The 21281-nt window shown below is 39.3% G+C and overlaps 1 protein-coding gene across 4 annotated transcripts in view; it reads left to right on the top strand.

Moving 5' to 3' along the window:
• The window catches only part of PTER (phosphotriesterase related), a 60580-nt gene that overhangs the window by 19554 nt on the left and 19745 nt on the right, over positions 1 to 21281 (top strand). For 2 of the 4 annotated variants that reach the window (XM_028508194.2, XM_036023856.1), the window contains 2 exons: positions 18746 to 19216; positions 20535 to 20800. In XM_028508194.2, coding sequence (XP_028363995.1) covers positions 18785 to 19216; positions 20535 to 20800 — 698 coding nt within the window. In that variant the 5' untranslated portion in view covers positions 18746 to 18784. Of the gene's footprint in view, positions 1 to 1983; positions 2164 to 3688; positions 3843 to 18745; positions 19217 to 20534; positions 20801 to 21281 lie in introns of all 4 variants that reach the window. The other 2 variants (XM_036023863.1, XM_036023872.1) reach the window with 2 other exon arrangements.

Genomic DNA, 21281 nt, shown 5'->3' with positions numbered 1-21281 from the left:
TTGCAGATGTAAATCTAATTCAAAGAAGAGATTAAAATTATAGTCTTCCCCTGGTCAGGTGGCTCAGCTGGTTGGAGCCTTGTCCTGTACACCAAAGGGCTGCGGGTTCAGTCCCCCAGCTGGGGCACATACAAGAGGCAACCAATTGATGTTTCTCTCTCACACTGATTTTTCTCTGTCTCTCTGTCTCTGTCTCTCTGTCTCTCTCTCTCACTTCCTGCTTCCCTAATATCAATGAACATAAACTTGGGTGATGATTAAAAATATACATATTGTAGTCCTTTTGTGTACCTGCAATATTGTTAAAATACAGTTAGTACTACAATGAAAGAAACAGTTGCATAATTATACAAGTATACAGATCAATAGTTATGTTGAATAATATTTAAAATATGTGCTTTCTGTGAATTCTTAAGAAGCAGGGGGTAGCAATGACTAAGATAGCAAATTATAGTGCCTGACGAATCTTTCTAAATCTTTTAGGGCACCTTATTTTTCATGGGGAAACATATAAGCAATCAAACCCCCTTTATATTTAAATGCATATATGTGACAAAGTATTAGTTAAAAATGTATTTGGCCATAGGGAATTTTCCCAATTTTGTAAGGCTTTTTAATCTAGAAAATTTAGAATTCCATTAGAGCATTTTTATTTATTTATTTTTTGGGCCACCTCGAACAGGGAAAGAGTGATGATTACTCTATGTATGCCACAAGTAGTCATTACAAATTTGCCCTTGATCGCATTGTAGTAAATCAGTTTTGGGAGTAGCTGTTTGCTGCTTTCTTTTTAGTACATCACTTCTTAGCTTTCCCAAGAAGAGGTTCCGTGTCAGGTGCCCCACTCTCTAAGGACCAGGCAGAACTTGTTATCTTGCCTTCTTTTCTTGACTCAGTAATAACGGTGATCTTAAAACAAATTTTCTCAAACCTGAGGATCCACAAAATCTCAACACATTTTTTGATTTTGTGTTTTCATTTGTGTGATTATCTAAATAATTTTAAGCATATTTCATATCTCTGTGACCACCTGACAATCAAATATTGCCATAGGATTTCATTTTTTGTATATTAATTTGTTTTTCAGACTTCAGTGACACAAAATTATTACTTAAAATAACAGCATTTCTCTTTTTGGGATTTTTTCACACTGGGATCTCTGTTTCCCTGGGAGCCGTGAGTGTGTTTTCCAAGCTGTCGGGGGTCGTTTGGATTGAGAGAGTGATGTCATGGTCCCATAAAGTGGTTTGGGCTCTTTCATTTCCTGTATAAGAGGTGGAGTGGGTTTATCAACTAGACCATATATGATAACTGCACATATGTTTGTTTTTCAGAGGTTGACTTTAGAGTGTATACCACTATCCTCAGGGTAAAATCAAGGGTCAAGACAAGTTCAGTTTCCTACTTTTTGCATTTTGTCTCACCCTGCAATTTGTATTGTGTTTTTAACATAACCAACTCCACCCCCAAGATGACCACCTTAGACCAGTGCCCACTCATGCCCTTGAGCAGAGGGAAGCATGGGGATATAGGGAGGGAAGCTGTGGAGAGAGGTCAGCCATGCCCTGAGGAACCAATCAAAATAATAAATTAAGCATCGTACAAACTGGGATTCTTGTTCTGTGTTCTTTCCCAAAAAAAGGGTGATGTCTATTTTCTCTGTTGTATATTTTAGGTGCTAATGAATAAGCATCCGGAGAGCTTTGGCCGGGTGGCTCTGCTGGTTGGAGCATTGTCCCAAGTACACCAAAAGGCTGTGGGTTTGATCCCTGATCAGAGCACATACCTAGTTTGTGGGCTTAATCCTTGGTCGGGGGCCCATATGGGATTGCTTCTCTCTCACATCGATGTTTCTCTCTCCCTTCCTTTCTCTCTAAAAATCAATAAAAAACATATCCTTGGGTGAGGATTAAAGAAAATAAATAAGTGTTGGTTGACTCTCAATGGAGAAACCTATGGATTTTATACCTTTTTTTTTTACAGTCTCCCAAAGGATGCTTACATAGCTTATGGCAGTGTATTCTGCCTTCAGTGGAAATGGAAGATAGCCCATCATCCTTGTCTGAATAATGACACCATGCCCTCATTGGTGAAACGAGAACAATAATAAAAGTGGATTTCATCCTCAGTCCTTCGGCCCATCTTATGCTTGGATACTTTTTGGTGACTCACCCTCTGCTGATCCCTTGCTTACTTCACAGGGACATTAGGAAATTTAATTAAAGTATGTAGAATGCCTTAAGCTCGTCAGAGAAACACACAGCATTCTTAGTGTAGATAATACTTTTAAATTCCATAATCTCTTGAAGGTAATGAAACCAGCAATGTAGGCAGCTAGGGCCTTGGCAGAGCTAGCATTTTATGAAGACACATTCACACGATGTTATAATAGCAGTCATCACTGTGGGTTTGAGAGTTCAGAGTTCAATCACTGTGAACTTTCTTAATTGTAAATATTTTGATATACAAAAATAAATAACACATTTAATAGATCAGTAAGTATTATAGTCAAGCTGATTTTAGTCAACTTTTAAGACCTTTCATTTTATTTTCAAACTATGACTACGAAAAATACTTTCCAGAGCTATCATTGTCATACTTTTGTAAGTTCAGGGAGACAAAAAGAGAGAGCATGTCTCAGTCGCCCGTTGCCCTCAAATTTGGTCTTTAAATCCCTGAAGAACAATGTAAAGCACTTTAATTTCCTACCTCATCTCCTGGCCTCCTGTCTCCAGCATTAAGCCTGGACTTATGCTGCCCATTTAACTACTATCATCCTAATTCCAAGCTCCTCCGTCCTCTGGGGCCAGCCCATGCATCCGTATTTTCCACTATAGATGTACAGTGCAATCTGTGTATGAGCCTCTACAGACCACAAATTCTGAAATGTGCCCTTCATTGTTCATGCCACCAGAATGCCTCCTTATAAAAATCCTCTGAATATTTGGTGGCCTTGCCTGAACACTGTCTTTTCCAGGAAGCCTTCCCAGTCCCTCCAGTACTGGTGAATCTCGTCCAGATGCAATTCTCCCGAGCACTTTAATTCTTTTCTAACATTTCCTGCACTCTGTTTTATATCATAGGTGTCCCACTAATGCATAAAAAACATCAGTCTTGCATCGACTGCTCACCACCTGCCAAGCAGTGTGTTGGGGGCTTTTCTGCTTCCTATGGCAAGACTTTCTTTTCCATCTTTGTTTCCCATAGTGTCATCCTTTCAAGACAGTAGATCCCCAGCAAACATTCGCCACATTGATTTGAAATGTATTCAGGTGAAACCTGTGGGTGCCTGGAAAGCAGTGTTCTTCATGTTGTCCTACTATGATCTGAGAATGCAAGGCTCACACTATCCCCTCAAACTTATAAATCAAAGCAGCTTTTCAAGTAGAATAACAATGGCTGGTCACAAGCCTATAAAGAGGCCACAAGGCTCATGGAAACCCCAAATTGCTCTTGGCTAGAAGTACATTTCATCAGCATGGAACTGAAGGGTGGGTAAAACAAAAATTGTTCCTTGGTTGAACCAGTCGCTATTGAAGATGTGCTTCCTCACCGATGGCTCACATAGCTCAGAGTTGGTACCCATTTGTCTGTGAGTGGAATGGAATTAAAGTGGGTATCAGAACAAAAGGTAGCTATGCACTGAGGCTCTCCTTTTCATCAAGCATGGGTGGCATTTCTCCTCCAGGTGTCGGAGTGGCAGCTGTCATACCTGGAAGTCACTAGAAGGTGACAAGGAGAGCTAGAATCAGGCTGGAAGAGATTTCATTGCAGTGACTGTCAGCCTTTTTTCTGTGGGATTACCATTTTCACACTGAAAAGGGTGGCCTGAGAATTCAGAAGTATGCATGTGGCACTGAATCTTTTTACCTGAATTAGTTAAGCAGGATAGTAAAAGTCAGGACATTTCCAAGAGAGTCATGTGGTCTTCAAAATAAGGAACCCGAGATGATTTTGTGGGAAATGTCTTCAGATATGTAGTTATCCATGCAACTGAAAGTTCTCTGTGATTGCAAGGAAGATGGTATAAAAGTGAAACTGCCTTAAAAAGAAATTAGTGTGAATGTTCCCTACATTAAAAAAATAATCTAAGATCTATTATCCAGTGTACTCCTATAAAGGTATAAGTCTAGACACAAATCACCTGCAGTAATTTTCCTAAGTATTTTTAGTTTTCTGATTTATAATTGGCTTCTACCAATTCAGATAGGAAATGTCCTTGAAGATAGTCACATACCGTTGTTTTCATATGCACAAGAACCTTGCTCTTATTTAAGGAAAGTTTAAAAAGTAAAGTAAAAATCACGGGTATTCCTATGTGGTATGGTGTTGGGTACAGAATTATAATCTAAAATGGCATGTCTACCATCATTGGAAAGCTTGGAGTGTGAAAATACAGTAAAGTTGTAAAAACAAACATGGCTTCAAAATTCATAGCCCAGAAACTTTTGAGAAAACAATGTCCATGGCCTTCAATAATTTTCAGCTCTTTTGACTTTGGTAAATACTGTGATAAGCCATAAAAGGAGTATGCCATGATTTCGGCATCAAGCATTATCAAAAATATATTGAATAGCCCTGGCTGGTATGGCTCAGTGGATTGAGTGCCAGCCTGCAAATCAAAGGGTCACTAGTTCAATTCTCAGTCAGGGTAAATGCCTGGGTTGCAGGTCAGGTCCCCAGTAACGGGCATGAGAGGTGCAACCACACATTGATGTTTCTCTCCCTCTCTTTCTCCCTCCCTCCCCTTCCCTCTAAAAATGAATAAATAAAATCATTTAAAAAAGAAATATATTGAATAAATATTCCAGGACAATTTTTTAACTGTTTGCTAGCAACTACTAAACTATTTTTCCTTTCTGGTCTTGATTCTACTTCCATTTATATCACTATTTTCCTTGCTCTTGCTTTAATATTTGTTTTCCTCACTGTTATGTATCTTTCCTATGAGATACCTCAAATCCTTAGTGGAATAGGCTGGATGAAAACAAGCAAACATAGAAATGTTAATTAAGTACTGACTGCACGCCAAGCACTGCAGGGGCTGAGGACTGAGGGAAGAGACATGGGCTCTGCCCTCCAGGACCTCAGTAGCTGGTGGAGAGAGACATTAGCATAAGAGGTGAGTTTCGAGGTTAAATTTAGAGTGATAAGAGAGAACCTAGAGTTAGCATCTTACCCAGATTGCTGGAACAATAAGGAAGAACATCAGGAAAATTATCTAATTTGAAATGGTGCCAAAGCCCTTCCCTAAGGTCCAGTAGAAGTCACCAGGGAGAAGAACAGGGTTAGAGAGGCAGAGTGGGAGTGGGTTGGGTTTGTAAAGCTCAGAAAAAAAAAAGAGGCAGAAACAAATTCGAAAACATGATACCAGTGCAGACATGTTGGGTCCAGAGAAGGACAGGCACTTCAACATGGCCAGAGCCCAGAGTGGATCCAGAGTGGGCACCGCCAAGCTCCAGGTTCATATTTATTTCTTAATGTTGGCAGGAGAACCACAGAGAGACACATCCGGATCTGTGTTTTAGAAGGAGCCCTCCGTAGGCATGATGAAGGCAGATCAGAAAGGCAGGGGACGAGTTTAGAAGCTCTTACTGCAATCCATATATGAGATGATGGTGGTTCCAACTAAAGTAGTGGCTGTGAGGATGAAGAGAGAAAGATGAACTAAAGCATTACAAACGTGGTGGGATTTAGGCCATTTAGAAATCAAGTATTGTGAGTAAGGCAGGAGTCTTCAATGAAATTTGGTGGTGGTTTTTTTTTTTTTTTTTTTTTTTAACATGGGCCATTGGGTAGACATAGTATCAGAGAAAAAGAGACATCTAAATTCTGTCTGAGGACTAAATACGGTGACTCATGTAAATTGCCACAGGCTGTGCTTGGCATGAAGTAATTATCCAGTAAGTTTTCTATTGATGTCGTAATCATAGGCTAAACTGGTCTGATTAATCCTAACAGAACTCTCTATGAAGTGCTGATCATAATCAATATTTGTCATTCTCTGAGCAAACCCAGGTTCAAACTGCAACCTTCCAGCTCTGTGATGCTGGACAAGTTTCTCCATTTTTCTTGGCCTCAATTTCTTTATATACTATCAACCCAGCAGCATTTTAGTGAGAAATTGAGATAGGAAATATGAAGTGTTTTTGTAGCTGCTGATACAGAGTAGGAGCTCAGTAAGTGGTAGCTTAGCAAATGAATAAAAGGCATTATTGTTGGTTCCCACCCTTGAAGTGAGGGTGGGGGTTCTCTCTTATTTATCTTTGCATTTCCCATAGGCTCTACCTGCCTAGTACCGAGTTTTACACATAAGGGACATCCCCAAAATATTTGTGGAATCTATGATAACTGGTTTTATTTAGTTTTCTTATTGTCTTTCAGCTAACCTGCCAAAGACTGTTAACCCTTCTTAAAAAGAGGATTCTTTTAATATTTTGTCCTTATATGGTTTATCTTTACTTAAAATTTAATTTGTTTGATTCCCCTTTCTTTCCCTTGTAAATAATGACCCATACTTTATAATCTCTGATACTTTCCTGTGAAACATCTCCTTGACAACCCCCATCTGTGCGCCTACCAGACACAGTACGGTACCCAACAGTGGAATCTTGTTCCTTGTGTGGCTTGACTGTGATAAAAACTACTCAGGCTGCTAAAGCTTTGGCAGAATTCTTACTGGGTGCAAGGATTTCTATAGAGTCTGGATCAGCCCATGAAGGACTCGGCCAGCTTGAATTCAATCAAAGTGAACCACAGCCACCACAAAGGCATGTAATTTGAAGAGAAATATTTGCACACGAACAATATAAAATCTCAGGCATGACTGGCAAATTAGCAATTCTGTGATAATAGAAAAGAATATGAAGTAGCTCTTGAGTTCATACATCTTTGCCTGCCTGCGTGTCTTAGAGAATTCAAAATCTATATTCTATTATTTTACATGTGGCATTAGCATAAGCATCAGATAGTTCTACAATGGTAAAGCTGATATTTTCCCATTTTATTCTCTTTTATTAATTGTAGATGAAATAGATAAACTGGTAAATAAAAAACTGGTAAATACATTAAATTGTAATGAAGGACAAATGTATCTGTCTTTGCTCCTTCTACCACCAAAAGATACAAGTAACATTTTAGTATTTCTACTTAAGTTCTACATAAATTTATAATGCTTTAAATAGTTTTGTATTTTGATTTTTCACATGTTATAATAAAGGCATTTCCTTCCATCATTAAATAGTCTTTGAAAATATAACTTGAATGTTTGCATAATACTCCATCATATATGTAAACAGTCCCACATTGTAGAATATTTTGGTCTCTATTCTAAATAATGCCATAATGAAATCTTTGTGCATAAATAATTTTTACCTGCATCTAAATGTTTCCTTAAGGTGGATTTCCAGTGGCAAAATAACATTTCAGTACTTCAATGCATATTGCTAAGCTGATTTACAGAAAAGTTGGGCAAATTTGCATTTTGTCAGTACTGTGTGTAGGAAGGGCATCGTATCACCACACTCTGTGGTCTTGCTCATCTTTCACAAACCAATCATGAAACCAGGTTTTTTTTAGGTATAATTAAGAATATTACATTAGTTTGAAGTGTCTCCTATGTGATGCTCTCTGTTGGATACCTACATCATAACCACGGCTATTAACTTTGAGGACTAAGTTGCCATTTAAATGGGACAGCCTTCTTCTTGAAGTGTGAAGCCAGATTTGTATTCATAAAAAATTCCAAATGGTTAGTTGATATTTCCTGTGTTTCAAGTGTAACCTCAACTATGTTATACATTGTAAATGTTTTTACTGCTTAGCACTGTTATACAAAACTCAACTCAGCGTCCCTCTCCCCCATGTTTGGGGTTTATGTGGCAGTAGTAATTCCAAATAAATATCTTAGTTATTTGATATGAAGGCATTTGGACAGTATTCCATTATGTTGTATCCTCTGGAAATTATTTTTAAAAAATACATCATGATTCAGGTTTTATTTGTAGGCTTGAGGATTTTGTGTATGTAGCCACCGCTCCCATCATTTATCACTGAGAACATGTAATTTCAACTAGACAGTGACATTTGTTTGTGTATAAAAGAGAAAGTAATTATTTGTGGATATTTTAATCTAATGGGATTTGGAGTCTTGTTCTACATATTACATCCCTGTTTTACTTGCAAACTTCAACAAAAAAAGAAAAAGTTAAATGTTGTAATTTCACTTTTGCAGTACATTTTACTTTATTAATTTTAGAACAAAACTTTTGGCACTTTCACTCATTCTTTAATTAAGGCATAAACTGAATACAGTTGACCCTTGAACAGCGCCAGCTTTGACACATGTGGATCCACTTACACGAGGATCTGTTGGCCCTGTGTATCCAGTTTTGCATCCTCATGTTCCCAACTCTGGGTCCAAAATACTGTTTTCATTCCTGGTTGGTTGAATCTGAGGGTGCAGAAGGTCAGCTGTACACATTGTTCTACATCATTTCATGTGAGGGACTGGAGCATTGGGAATTTTAGCATCTGGGTGTGGGGTGGGGGGTCATGGAAGCAACCCCCTGTGATACCCAGGGACAACTTAGTTAAGTTTTGGAGGGAGTCAAAAGTTTATGTGGATTTTCAACTGTGTGGGAGTCTGCACCCCTAACCCTCAAATTGTTCAAGGGTAAATTATACTTTCTCTCTACTCGGTTTAGTTCAGTTTCACAGATGAAAACCAAATACTAGATACTATTTAAATATAGAGGATAAAGGAGAGACCCCATTCCCCTCCTACATACACACACAGCACATAGAGACAAATTCCTGATAGGTTATCAATTAGGTACAAAGTGACTTGTGCTGTGACATACTGTTCAATCTCGGTACATGATATCTTCAATATGAGTGCCCACAGCCCCAGGTAACAAGTTCCTTAGATAAACCACATCTATGCATTAATAAAATGACCACTCAAAAGTGAATTCCCATTCAAGCATTCCTATTTCCTCAATACTAATTTCCATTCCTGTCTAGCATCTCAGCATCTCTTTGTAGCACCTCTGGCCAACTGCCACAGATATTCATAAATATCAAGTAATAGGATGCAAATAGATTGTTAAGTAAAATTGAAACTTTTTTTTTTAAAAGTACAGTTTGTCATGAAGTTGGTGAAAGTTGATATTGGAGAAATCTAAACCACAGAGAAAGCCCAATGAGAATGTGACAGAGTTAAACCCACACAACCCAAGAGGAGATATTGGCACGGAAAGTATCAGAGTATGTGCGTCCAAAGAGAGTAAGTTGTGTAACAACTTGTTAATAGAGGACCTTGGTAAAAATATATATGTGTGTGTATATTTTTTCAATAACCTTTTTCATCACTGAGGTATAAAAGTCAAGTAAAGGGTGTCATATCATATAATTCTGTCTCACCCAAATCCAACATGCAGTTAATCCTTTGTTCTAACAATCAGGATATATTTATAACTATAACTTATTTTTATCATGTTCATCTTATTTTTCTAATTTGAAATATTAATCAAGTCCTTTAAATGTGACTGATTGTTCAATGTTGTTCTCCATATCTTTTGGTTGTCTCTTGCTGTGTGATAAACCATCCCTAAAACACTAGTTTCAGACAACTATTGATAGTTTATTACCATATTTTTAGGACTTTAAGGCGCACCAGACCATAAGACGCACCTAGGTTTTAGAGGAGGAAAATAGGAAAAAAAAATTTTGAAGCAAAAAATATGGTAAAATACTTAATAACCTATGACCCTGCTCCACCATCACCTCCCCTCCACAGCAAGCCAGGCAAGCTACATTCGAGGTATAAGACGCACCCCCATTTTCCTCCCAAATTTGGCGGGTGCGTCTTATAGTCCAAAAAATGTGGTATCTCCCATAATTCTGCAAGCTGGCCAGACTCTATTGGTTTGGCTGCAGCTGAACCTGCAGTCATGTGAAATTTTGGCTGGGTTACAATGTTCAGGATAACTCATTCAGTTTTCTGATATCATCACACAGCTAGCCACAGGCTGAGCTGAGTGGGGACCCTGCAGTGACTGGGGACTCTCTCTCTCCAAGTGGTCTCAGGGTCCCTCCTTTTCCACATGGGAGGGTAGCCAGACTTCCTATATGGCAGCTCAAGTTTCCCCAAAGCACAAAAGCAAAAGATTCAAGTTCCAAACTGACATATAGCTTCACTTCTGCTACATATTCTATTGGATAAAGTGAGTCACAGGCCAGCCCGGGCTCAATGTGGAAGGGGACTGCATAAGGATATAAATATTGGAAGGAAGAGTTTGCCAAAAACCATCAATGGAAACGAGCTAGCATGCTGTATTAAGCACATTCATTTCAAAAGGCATTTCTAGCATCAATTATCCATGGATAACAAGGACCTCCTACAGCTTTAATCACTTGGGTAGGTCCCATCCAAAGGCCTAATGGGTTCTGATGTCAATCACAACAGTCAATCTGCTTTTAATAATCCCAGGCTTCAAGCAAAGGAATTCATTTCTAAGCAAAACTAGAGCCTCAGTTCAATTCATAAACTTCAGTCACTTATTGATAGTCTTTTTAAAAGAACAAGTTTAGGTTCATTTACCTATAGATACCCAGCACATATTTGGAAAATAATTCAAAGTTTAGAGTATAGTAATTCTGAACATTTATAATTTAGGTAGTGCTTTTACATAGAATCTTAACTTGTTTTTCATTCCAAATCTTATGCAGTAAATATTATTCCAGTTTAGGTAAGGAAACTAATTCATCATAAGCTTTTAAATTTTCTATGGTCACACAGCTAGAAAACTTTGGAGTCAGGACTCCAAGTTCAGGGTTACCTATCCCTTCTAGAGTTTTCTTTTAAACTTAGAAGGATCTGCAACTTAAGTTCATTCATGTAATCTCTCTCTCTCTCTCTCTCTTCATGTACATATATGTATCCACATATTTGTATGTATATATTTATATACATATAAATATGTATATTTAAGAGTGGTTTAAAAAACCATTCTTAAAGTGTAACCTTCATTGAGACTTATAGCTGATTAATGAAATTCACTCTTTCTCTCATGACATGGATACGTATGTATGTAAAATATACATTTTTTAAATTATACTTAAAATATAGCTTTCATTGATAGTCAATGATTTATAGAAAGTCAATACTATCCCTTTCAAATGAAAGGATACCACAGAAGCATGGATGCATGGATGTTAAATGGGAAAACAGACTCAGAGTGGTTACGTAACTTGCCCAAAGTCACACAGCTATTGAGTGGAAGAGCCAAGAGCTCCTGACTCTGAATCTACCATCCTTCCAACTAAACAAAGCCACATTAAGAACAGTCTTTCAAATGAAACTATGTGAGAAATACAGATATTTTATATGTTTAAAACATTAATTTGTGTTTTGCCAGGAATGAAAAGTAACAGCTCTTTAGTGACTAAATACAGTTAAGGACCAGCTGTGCAGTTTTCTCAAAATAGGAGACAACCAACCCATTGCAAGGAATCAATGGAAGAAAAAATGCCTTCTATAAAAAGCTGATAATTAACTTTAATGTGAAGAGTTCTTTACGGAGGAAAAGAATTGTAACTGTTGTATTGAGTAACTTGGTATAATGTTTCACTCCCAGGGTTATTATATGTGAATAGCAAAATTAAGAATTTACATCAAATGTCCTCACAGCACTGAGTATGGAACCTTTTTCTGAGAATGAGAAAGGCTTAGATGTGCTAGATCTGTTTTTCAAATGAAGAAAACATAGACAGAAATTTGGCAATGTTGCACGCCTTCCAACTGGTGGATGCTATGATGATAAAGTAGTGAGGAATGCTGCATTTTGACCTGAGTTGAAATAGTGGGTTTTCCTCCCTCCCCTTCCCCTACTCTACTCTCCCTCCTCCTTTTTTCCTCCCCCTCCCTCTCACCATTTCTTTTATTAAGGAGAAAATAGTTTCAATTTGTTGACCAAACAGATAACAAATTTGAGAAGCCAGTACAGTCATGTACCACTAAGTGACAAGGACACATCCTGAGAAATGCATCGTTAGGTGATTGTGTCATGGGGACATTGTTGGGAGCACTTACAGAACACTAGACAGTGTGGCCAACACACACCCAGGTTATGTGGTTGAGCCTACTGCTCCTAGGCTATAAGCCCGTGCAGTGTGTCACTGTGCAAATATTCAGGAGATTAAATCAAGCACAAGAGAAAATGATGCAATCAAAAAACTCGGTAACCACAAAATGCATGAGACTGCTGCCAGCATAATGGCATATTAGGTTATGGCAACATTTTTAATGTAAGTAGAAATAGTAGACTCTAAATTATTGATTAAAACTACAGAACTATAGTAGAGCAAATACATAAACCAGTAACATTGTCATCTGTTATCATTATAAAGTATTATTTACTGTATATAATTGTATTTGCTGTACTTTTCCACAATTGGCAGTGCAGTAAGCTTGCTTACACTTGAGTAACGTGTTGCATGACCACATTAGGACACCTCTGCTGCCACTAGGCAATAGGGATGGCTCAGCTCCATTGTGGGACCACTGTGGAACATGCGACCCATCACTGATGACATGCCGTTACATGGCACATGACGGCAGCGCTATTTTCCAAAGTCCAAGTGCATGTGAGGCAGTGGGCTGCCAGTTGGCATGCTATTGACTAAAGAGATGACTGAGCCACAAACCCAATGCCTTCTGTTGAGCATCCTGATGTGATTTCTGACTTTAATAATCAGAACTGATTGTTTTTACCAAGGAGTGCAGGACAGGGGTCCTGTGAATGTCTTTTTCCAGGTGTGTTATTTCCTGCGTACATCTCTGCCACCATCTTTATATCTGTTATCTGGAGTTTGGAAATATGCCTAGATTTTCTCTCCTACTTCTTTCATCAAATAGAAAAAAGAAACAGGAATAAAACCTACCACTTCCCTCTGAATACAAGATAAAGCTGCTCATTTGTATCTCGGCCGTGGTTTTGCTTTATTTATGTCTAAGTTTGAAGAAGTTGCTGGGTCCCATTATTGCTCTGTGTCCAGAAGTGGTTGGATTTCTTTCTCTTTGTTTAGGCATGGTTATTTCTGGACAGTGTTTAATATGAAAAGTTATAGAACTCCATGCATCTACCATATATACCTCAGAAGTGGACACGTGGTGATGGACATGAGAAAGTCCTTGTATCACTGTGGCTCAGCCACCAGACCATTGCTGTTTGAGAGAAGACATGTTGCAGGTTTGAACCTGCACACCATGTATTCAAACAAGCCTTAAAAAATAGTTTGTGGTTTTAAAAAGAGCTTGGTCAACAATCAAATGTCTACTTTAAGTGCAGTGCTCATAGAGTACCGTCACTCCTGGTGATGTAACCCATACAACAAAATAGAAGTGCCCACACATTTGCACCAGCCGGCACTTATTTTTGTAGGAGTCCACTTATTTGGGGGAACTGTTATAGCACCAGCGAGTCCAGTTGGAAATTTCCATCTGCTTACCTCTCACTGCTTCTGTATCTCTACCATCTGCACTGGTGTCATCTCAGCCCAAGCCTCCCCTGTTCCTTCCACATTCTAGCAACACCCACTGAAACCCCTTCCTCCCATTCTCCCCACAGCTGCCAGATTAATCAGTTCATACTTTCTGCATAAAACTCTGGAATGCTTTTTTTTTTTTTTTTTTTTTACCAGTTAGGATTTGATCAGGGAGGGAAAACAACAATAAGTGAAACAGACTGAGGGATTTGTTATGGGATTAGAGCTTGCACAGTTGCTGTGGAAGAAAGCAGAAAACTGTCACTGCATAGAAACTCCCTTTCTTTAATATGATCATTTCTCCTTTCTCTCCTTTTGATTCTAACTGGCCTCAGCACCCTGGCTCACCTACTTCCTTCTCCCTTCCTTGTCTCCTCCTTTATAATCATTAAGCCCTCAGGACAATGAGATTCTGATCAGCTATTTGTGTTGTAGGGACAAAGCCTCAGGTCTGTTGACTCCAGAGACAGAGTTCTGGTCAAACAAGAGATGACATCTAGGTCTCACTTGTGTTTCAGCTCCAGGTCCAGAGAAGCTGCAAAGGCAGACAAACAACGTCATGGCTGACATTAGGACCATATGCACCTATCAACTACCTCTACCCTAGTGCTGCCCAGTCAGTACAGACCGTGACCCTAACTCCCTAGTAGCTGTGATTAATGATTTTCCCCTATAGAGCCCACCCACTGGAAGCCATTGGGCACCCAGGCTTTTGAGCAGTAGCTCACCCGTGTCTCCAGGGTGGGCCACTTCATAAAAATAAACCCTTACTTTCTTTGCTGCAAACTCCTGTTCCTGTCTTATTGAGTTGGTGCTCTCAGGCAACCAGACCCCTTTAGTCCAGTAACAAAACCAATTTACCAAACATCAACTTGCCAATTTGACCACTGCATCTGAAACTGTGAAGTAGCATCCTCTAACCAAGTCTCAGGCTGGATGCAGCAGAGGCGGGGGCAGGAAAAGAGCATATGTCGGTGACACAGGGAGGGCAGCAGACTGCATGAAGAGAAATCCCACTCATTCCAATGTAAAAAATTCAGGAAGTCCTTCCTACACCCCCTCCAAAAATGTAAAATGTAATTGAAATGGATATTCAACCCAAATAGACATAAAAATCTTCAGCATAATGGCCAGGATGAAATCTCAGTAAAATTAAAGTTGCCCCAAGCTACCCACCCACCAGCAAATCTCCAAAATTTGGCAAATTGATTATGTATTTTATAAAAGTGAATTCATGCACATAGTCTCAAAAATAACAGATCCTACATATTGTCTCTGATTTTCAGCTCTGTGCTGGTGTACTGTTTTCTGGTTTTCTTCTCTTCTTTTTTTTTTTGTTCTTTTTTTCTTTAAAGTTCTGTGTTCTTTTTCGATTGTATACCCACTTGTATTAGAAGGACTATTTCATTTGACCAGGCTGTACTAGTAATTTCAGCCTATCCTCAGTCTCTCCATCTGCTGAGATTTCATATTTGAAGTACAACCATGGCAAACATGTTTATACCTCCAGTTACCCCTTTTCTACCACCTTCTGTGTGTGCTAATACTCAACAAAGCTTCCCATGGATTTTCCACAGAATGCCCGAAGTCTGTCTTTTCAGCTGGAGGTCACTCCTGTCTGCACAGCTGGGCACTACAGCTCTCATCAACCAGTACTGTTCCTGTTCTGTGAGCTCCATCCCTGCAACCAGAGGCCATCAGCAGCCCCTGGCCTGTGCTCACTGAGAAGAGAACCATTTTCGGGATGGATGTGGTGCAAAGGGTGCTTTCTAGTTGCACAGTAGCCTGGAGTTCTACAAACATATCCCATTAAAAGACATATTCCAGCTTAGAGCTGTGGTGCCTAGGGTTTGCTTTCTAATCTTTTCCTATCCTTTAAGTATAGGTTACATTTTGTCTTATCATAGAGCACCAACTAGTCCTGCCTGAGAGTGTTTGGAGGAACTTCCCAGAAGAGATGACATTTTTTAAATGTCAGGAACTGCCCTGCCTGGTTTCAGGAGCTATAGCCCCACCATGGCTAAAGCTGAGTGAGTGACCTTCAGACCATAAGCCACTAAGGAGACAAGGTTTATCTGGCAGGGGCACTGCCTCTGCTCCTTTTACTTCACCCTGCCTGGCCCCCAATGCTTGATCGATTAGCCAATGACAGGTAAGATTCCTGAAGGGAGGGATGACCTAAGACAGGCACGATCACTAGGGTCCCCAGGGAAGGACTTGGGGGCTACAGAAAAGGGGTAATGGACCCTCACCCCTTGGCTTTGACACAGCCTGAGTCCTCATTCTGTCTTTAAGAAGTCTCCTAATCTCCTGGCTGCCTTACTTCTGCTGCTTGACTTAAGCCTGAAACAATGCATTAAGCCCGAAACAATGCCGGTGAAGGGTTCTGCCCCGTGCTGAAAAGGACAGATGCCCTAGGGTGATCAAGCCTAAGAAGGAATTTGTAAAATCCTGTAAAACCTGCTTTGTTTAGAATACTCTCGATTAAATGATAAGGGTCCAAGCAGGAAGTGAGTTTGTTTCCCAAAGTTTTATGGTCCATTTGACTATCAACCCTGACTCAAAATAGGCCCTCAGAGTTCTCTGTATGTTATCTATTGTTTGATCCTTACTTTCAGACAACGATTAATGAGCTTTACGTATATACCCTGTATTCTTATGCAAATTGAACCCAATAAAAGCTTCTTAAGGTAAGGGTCCGGGCCCTCTCCTCTTGAGATGGTGATGGAGGAGCTCTGAGGCTTTCTCTCCCCTTGAGAGAGAAGTCAGGCCATCCCTTTTCCTCCACAGGACTCGGTAGTCTGTATGAATTTATTTTGTCTCATCCATAATGCCATGGACACTACGGGGCAGTGTCTGCATCACTTAAGTGATTTTTTTTCTCACAAAGACTGACAGCTTGTGAGTGTGAAACTTACCAAAATTAATCTTTCAAATTGGTATCAATTAAATATGCAGTTTGGTATTCTTCTAGTAAAAGTGATGGAGTTTTATCAATTTGTCCAAGTTTCTGGCCCCCTGTTATTCTCTAGGAACACATGTGTAAGACTGTCACCCAGAAGGAAGGGAAGAGCAAATGAACCTCCATGGAAGACTGAATTGATTATTAATGGTCCCAAGTAGCTAACTGAATGAACTGGCTACATAGTCCTTGCTCTAAGGCACAGGGAGTAAGACATTGCTGAACAGCAAGTTCCTAGACACCATCAATGGAACATACAGCTGGTGTGGTGACTGGCAGCTACCCAGTGATTCTCTAAACAGAATGCCATCATCTTTCATCATGGTCCCATGAGAATTATTTAGATATTGGAAGCTCAGCTTGCTGGATACCAGTGTCAACCAAAAACAAATGGCCGTGCTACCTGCAAGTTCTGAAATTTTCTGTCAAATGGTCTACATCAATCATTTACACATTGTAGGCAATAGGTACCAAGCACCTAGGTTCCAGATAATTGCAGAGGCTTGATGTAAATTGGCCTTTAACTCAGTCCTCCCTTTTCTCCAGCCCTGACTTATTTTCACCTTGCCTTATGTGTGCACTGTGCCCATTACAAATTTATCCTATACTCATTGCACCCCCAAATGATCCCCTCTCTAATCAGTCACTCTCTGAAAAGAAACAACCTAGGAGACCTATAATTTTTCCTAGAACTAGCAAAACAAAGTTATTCTTTTTCAAATGCTTGCTATGTGCCAAATACTTACAGGCCTTTCTATCTGTGGTATTAAATTTAATCCTTTTTCTTTGAAAGACTTTATTTATTTATTTTTAGAGAGAAGAGAAGGAAGGGAGAAAAAGAGGGAGAGAAACATTGATCAGTTGCCTCTCGTACATTCCCCAACCCCAACTGTGACAAAACCCACAACCCAGGTGTGCGCCCTGACTAGCTACCTTTTGCTTTGTGGGATGATGCCCAACCAACTGAGCCATACTGGTCAGGGCTCTAACTTAATTCTTAGGAAAACCTCTGAAATGTGTAGTGTTCTTCTAATTTACAGATGAGAAAACTAATACTCAGAAAGCCAGAGAAGGCCTTCAGGAGGATGTGGCAAAAATGATTTCAGAATGTCTTTTAAATATAAAGTTTGAGAGCTTCCACAGGCACTGTCTTTGCTCTGGTTCCCAGTCAGTGTTTTCACTGTCCTCTGAATGTGTCTGGTTGGTGTCCGTGTGCAAGGAGTACCATGTCTGGCGGTGGCTCGGCTCTTGGCCTCCGCCTTCGGTACTGCCTTTTCCTTTCCCAGTGAAATCCCTCCTTTTAGGAAAGGCACTTTCAAATGGAAGTGCTGGGATAGAGGTCCCTGCTGTCGCTGGTAGAAACTTGGTGAAAACTTGATTTATGTTACAAATAAGTAGAGGGTAAATGAAGAGGCATTATACTCTTTCTAGAGAAAGCAGATTTCAGTTTCAGTAAATCATAGTGACTTTCATTATGACTAAGGATTTTTAGTTTTCTTTTAGAAGTGTGTTTCTGACTGTGTGCCTTAGACAAAAGGAAACATCAAGAATGAAGAGGTTTGTTTGCTTTTCCTTGTTTTTTTTCATTATTAAACCTCGGCATGCTCCCTTCATTGTTTTGGGGGGAATAATCTGTGAAATGGTCAGCATTAGGGATTTTGTCTTATTCCTCTTTCTAGCTTCAGTTTCTGGCATGTGGTGGGCCTTCAACACGAATTTGTTCAACTGGACAGTGAATGAATAATGGAAGGATCAGTAGCCCCAGGATATTTAATTTAGCTGAAAAATGACAAATGAAATAGTTCTGATACATGATGGCTAGTTTTGATATAACTTATTGATTATGAAGATTTTTTAAAATGGAGATTATCATTAAATTATCCAAGCAAGCAGAGCTATGATAACGAGATAAAATTAAACAAAAGAAAAATGTGAATTGAATATCATGAAATATTTCCAGTAGTTGAAGTCAGGATTTAATCAAGCAGAAGGGTCCCAGTGGAAGTGGTCAGGGGACATTTAACACAATGCATGCCACTTAGAGCTGCAGTGAACTTACACAATTTACAAGGGGCAGACCCTGACTTTGGCAAGATGACGAGTGAGATCATATTTCTAGTTTCACTGGTTCTTACACAGGTATACATTCACAGCCTCCCATCCCCTATGGAAAGAATTTGTCTATGTGTTAAATTAAACTTTCTGATTATAGCTTGCTTGCTTTCTTTTTTCCAGAAAACACTCTTTTTAGAGCATCTCCTGGTGCCCTCAGAAATGTCTTCCTTAAGTGGCAAAGTCCAAACTGTTTTGGGCCTAGTGGAGCCAAGCAAACTGGGCCGCACCCTGACCCACGAACATTTGACGATGACCTTTGATTTCTGTTACTGTCCACCTCCTCCATCTCACGAAGCTACCTCTAAGGAACCTATTATGATGAAAAATTTGTTTTGGATTCAGAAAAACCCTTATTCCCATAAAGAGAATCTTTGGCTGAATCAGGAGACGGAAGCAATCAAAGAAGAATTGTTGTATTTTAAAGCTAAAGGTGGGGGGGCTTTGGTGGAGAACACGACCACCGGGATCAGCCGTGATGTGCAGACTTTGAAGTGGCTGGCAGAAGAGACTGGTGTCCATATCATATCAGGAGCTGGGTTTTATGTGGATGCAACTCACTCTTCAGAGACCAAAGCCATGTCAGTGGAACAGGTAAAAAGCCCTAGGTTTTCTGACAATATTTGTATGTACATCTGAATAGCCACAATTCAGACGTTGGATTATTCCCATGTGTCTTCTGCATTTGGAAATGTCATTGGCTCGCAGGTAGCTGGGAATTCTACGGAAATTTGCTAGCTAGCAAAGGCATCTTCTAATTGAGACTCAGACTGGGAACATTTTATTTCATAAAGGAAAAGCATCACTGGTCACTGCAGAATCCAACGTGTTAGTACTGAGATTCATACATGCTGTTTCCATACTCTGTAGCAGTGTCCCAGGCTGTTTGTAAACCTGTTTTTCAAGATAAGCTTCAGTTATGCGGTCTGTTGCTGCATTTTATAATAACCAAATAACCAGCCATAGCAATTCACTGCAAGGTGAAATTTGTCAGGCAGAGATGGGCACATTCAGAAATATGTTTCCTTCTCCTTTTACCAAATAGGAGGGGAGAGAAAATCATTCCCTTGTTGTTATCATAATATCTTAAGCAAGAAGGAGCAGAAGGAAGTAAATCTTTCAGGGACACAAAGAACAAATAAGCAGCAAGACTTTTGGGTATGTGTATGTACTCTTTTCCTAGACATACATGTATGTGTTTATACATGTTTACATGTATATGCACACATTCATTTGTATCTTCCATTGCTTCCTTGATAGGCCTAGCATGTCAGCTAGAGTTTTTGCAAAGAATCAGTTAATCTTTAAAATACTTTGTATTTCAAAACTTTATCTGCACTATTTTCCAATAAGGCCTTTTCTTTTTTATATATTTATATTATTTGAAGACTATCATGATGTCAACTACTATACAGTTTTCTAACCACTCTTAGCAGTAACTATATATCTGACCAGAAAATGTAATATTCATATTATATGCTGTGAATTTTTTATGCTGTATAGGACAAAGGAATGCATAAAAGGAGGGGAATTAAAGAATTACTTGGCACAGTTGATATATATTCGAGGACAGTCTTTTTATGTCTAAATGCTCCTCAAATTAAATTTTAAATATTTTTCTTATCTGAATATACTTTCATTAATTCATGTTTTTTCCTCTTTAGCTACTTAAAGCCATACATTTCTTGTTAAATAGTCACAGTAAGATATTACCGAATCTTTGTTTAGAAAAACTTATTGAATTTGAGACTTAGCCAGAAAATGCCTTTTTCCTTGACCAATATTGAATGAATGATGAATACATTCTTAAACAATGAATGACTGAATGGATAAGTTCATTAACACACTGTGGTGACACTACATTGAGGAATTTCACAGTCTATGACGTATTTTCATTCCCACCCTTTCTTAGCTCACTGATGTCCTCATTAATGAAATTCTCCACGGGGCTGATGGAACCAGCATCAAGTGCGGCGTTATTGGGGAAATCGGTTGCTCCTGGCCTCTGACTGAGAGTGAAAGAAAGGTTCTCCAGGCGACAGCCCAAGCCCAGGCTCAGCTTGGCTGTCCTGTTATCATTCATCCTGGAAGGAATCCAAGTGCGCCCTTTCAAATTACCCGAATATTGCAAGAAGCAGGTATAGACATCTCCAAAACAGTTATGTCGCACCTTGATAGGTAAGCAGATTATGTACAAATGAGAGCAAAGCACCAGATAATTATGGATGATTAGATGTGTAGGGGACAGCAAAAAACATCTGTTGCTGACTCTACAAACAGATGTTGTCTGGAGTTAATGTTATGAAAAGCCTAACAATGCTGCAAAGGCTACACATGAGGCTTTACCTAGACTGAATTGATTAAGGAATTAGCACAGTCACAGTGTGGCTAATAATACACTGCAGTTACTTCCAAATTAGGATTTCTGGGTATGAGGACGTGTCTTTCATTGTTTCTGGTAAACCTCAGTCCTTGTCTCTTCAAATATTGCTTCATCCATATTTTCCTGTATATTTGTATCATAAACACCCACTTGCTATATGTAGGGTCTCATCAGCTGTTCTCCCTGTCTTGTAACATCTTCTTTGCATTTTCGTCCATTTTCATCTTTGAACTGTAATTTCTTCAATTCTGTCTTCCTATTTAATACTTCTCTCTC

This window comes from Phyllostomus discolor, chromosome 1 (genome assembly GCF_004126475.2).
Source record: "Phyllostomus discolor isolate MPI-MPIP mPhyDis1 chromosome 1, mPhyDis1.pri.v3, whole genome shotgun sequence".
Lineage (NCBI taxonomy): Eukaryota > Metazoa > Chordata > Mammalia > Chiroptera > Phyllostomidae > Phyllostomus > Phyllostomus discolor.
Note: the sequence above shows the minus strand (reverse complement) of the source record. Positions and strands in the feature narration are given on the sequence as shown.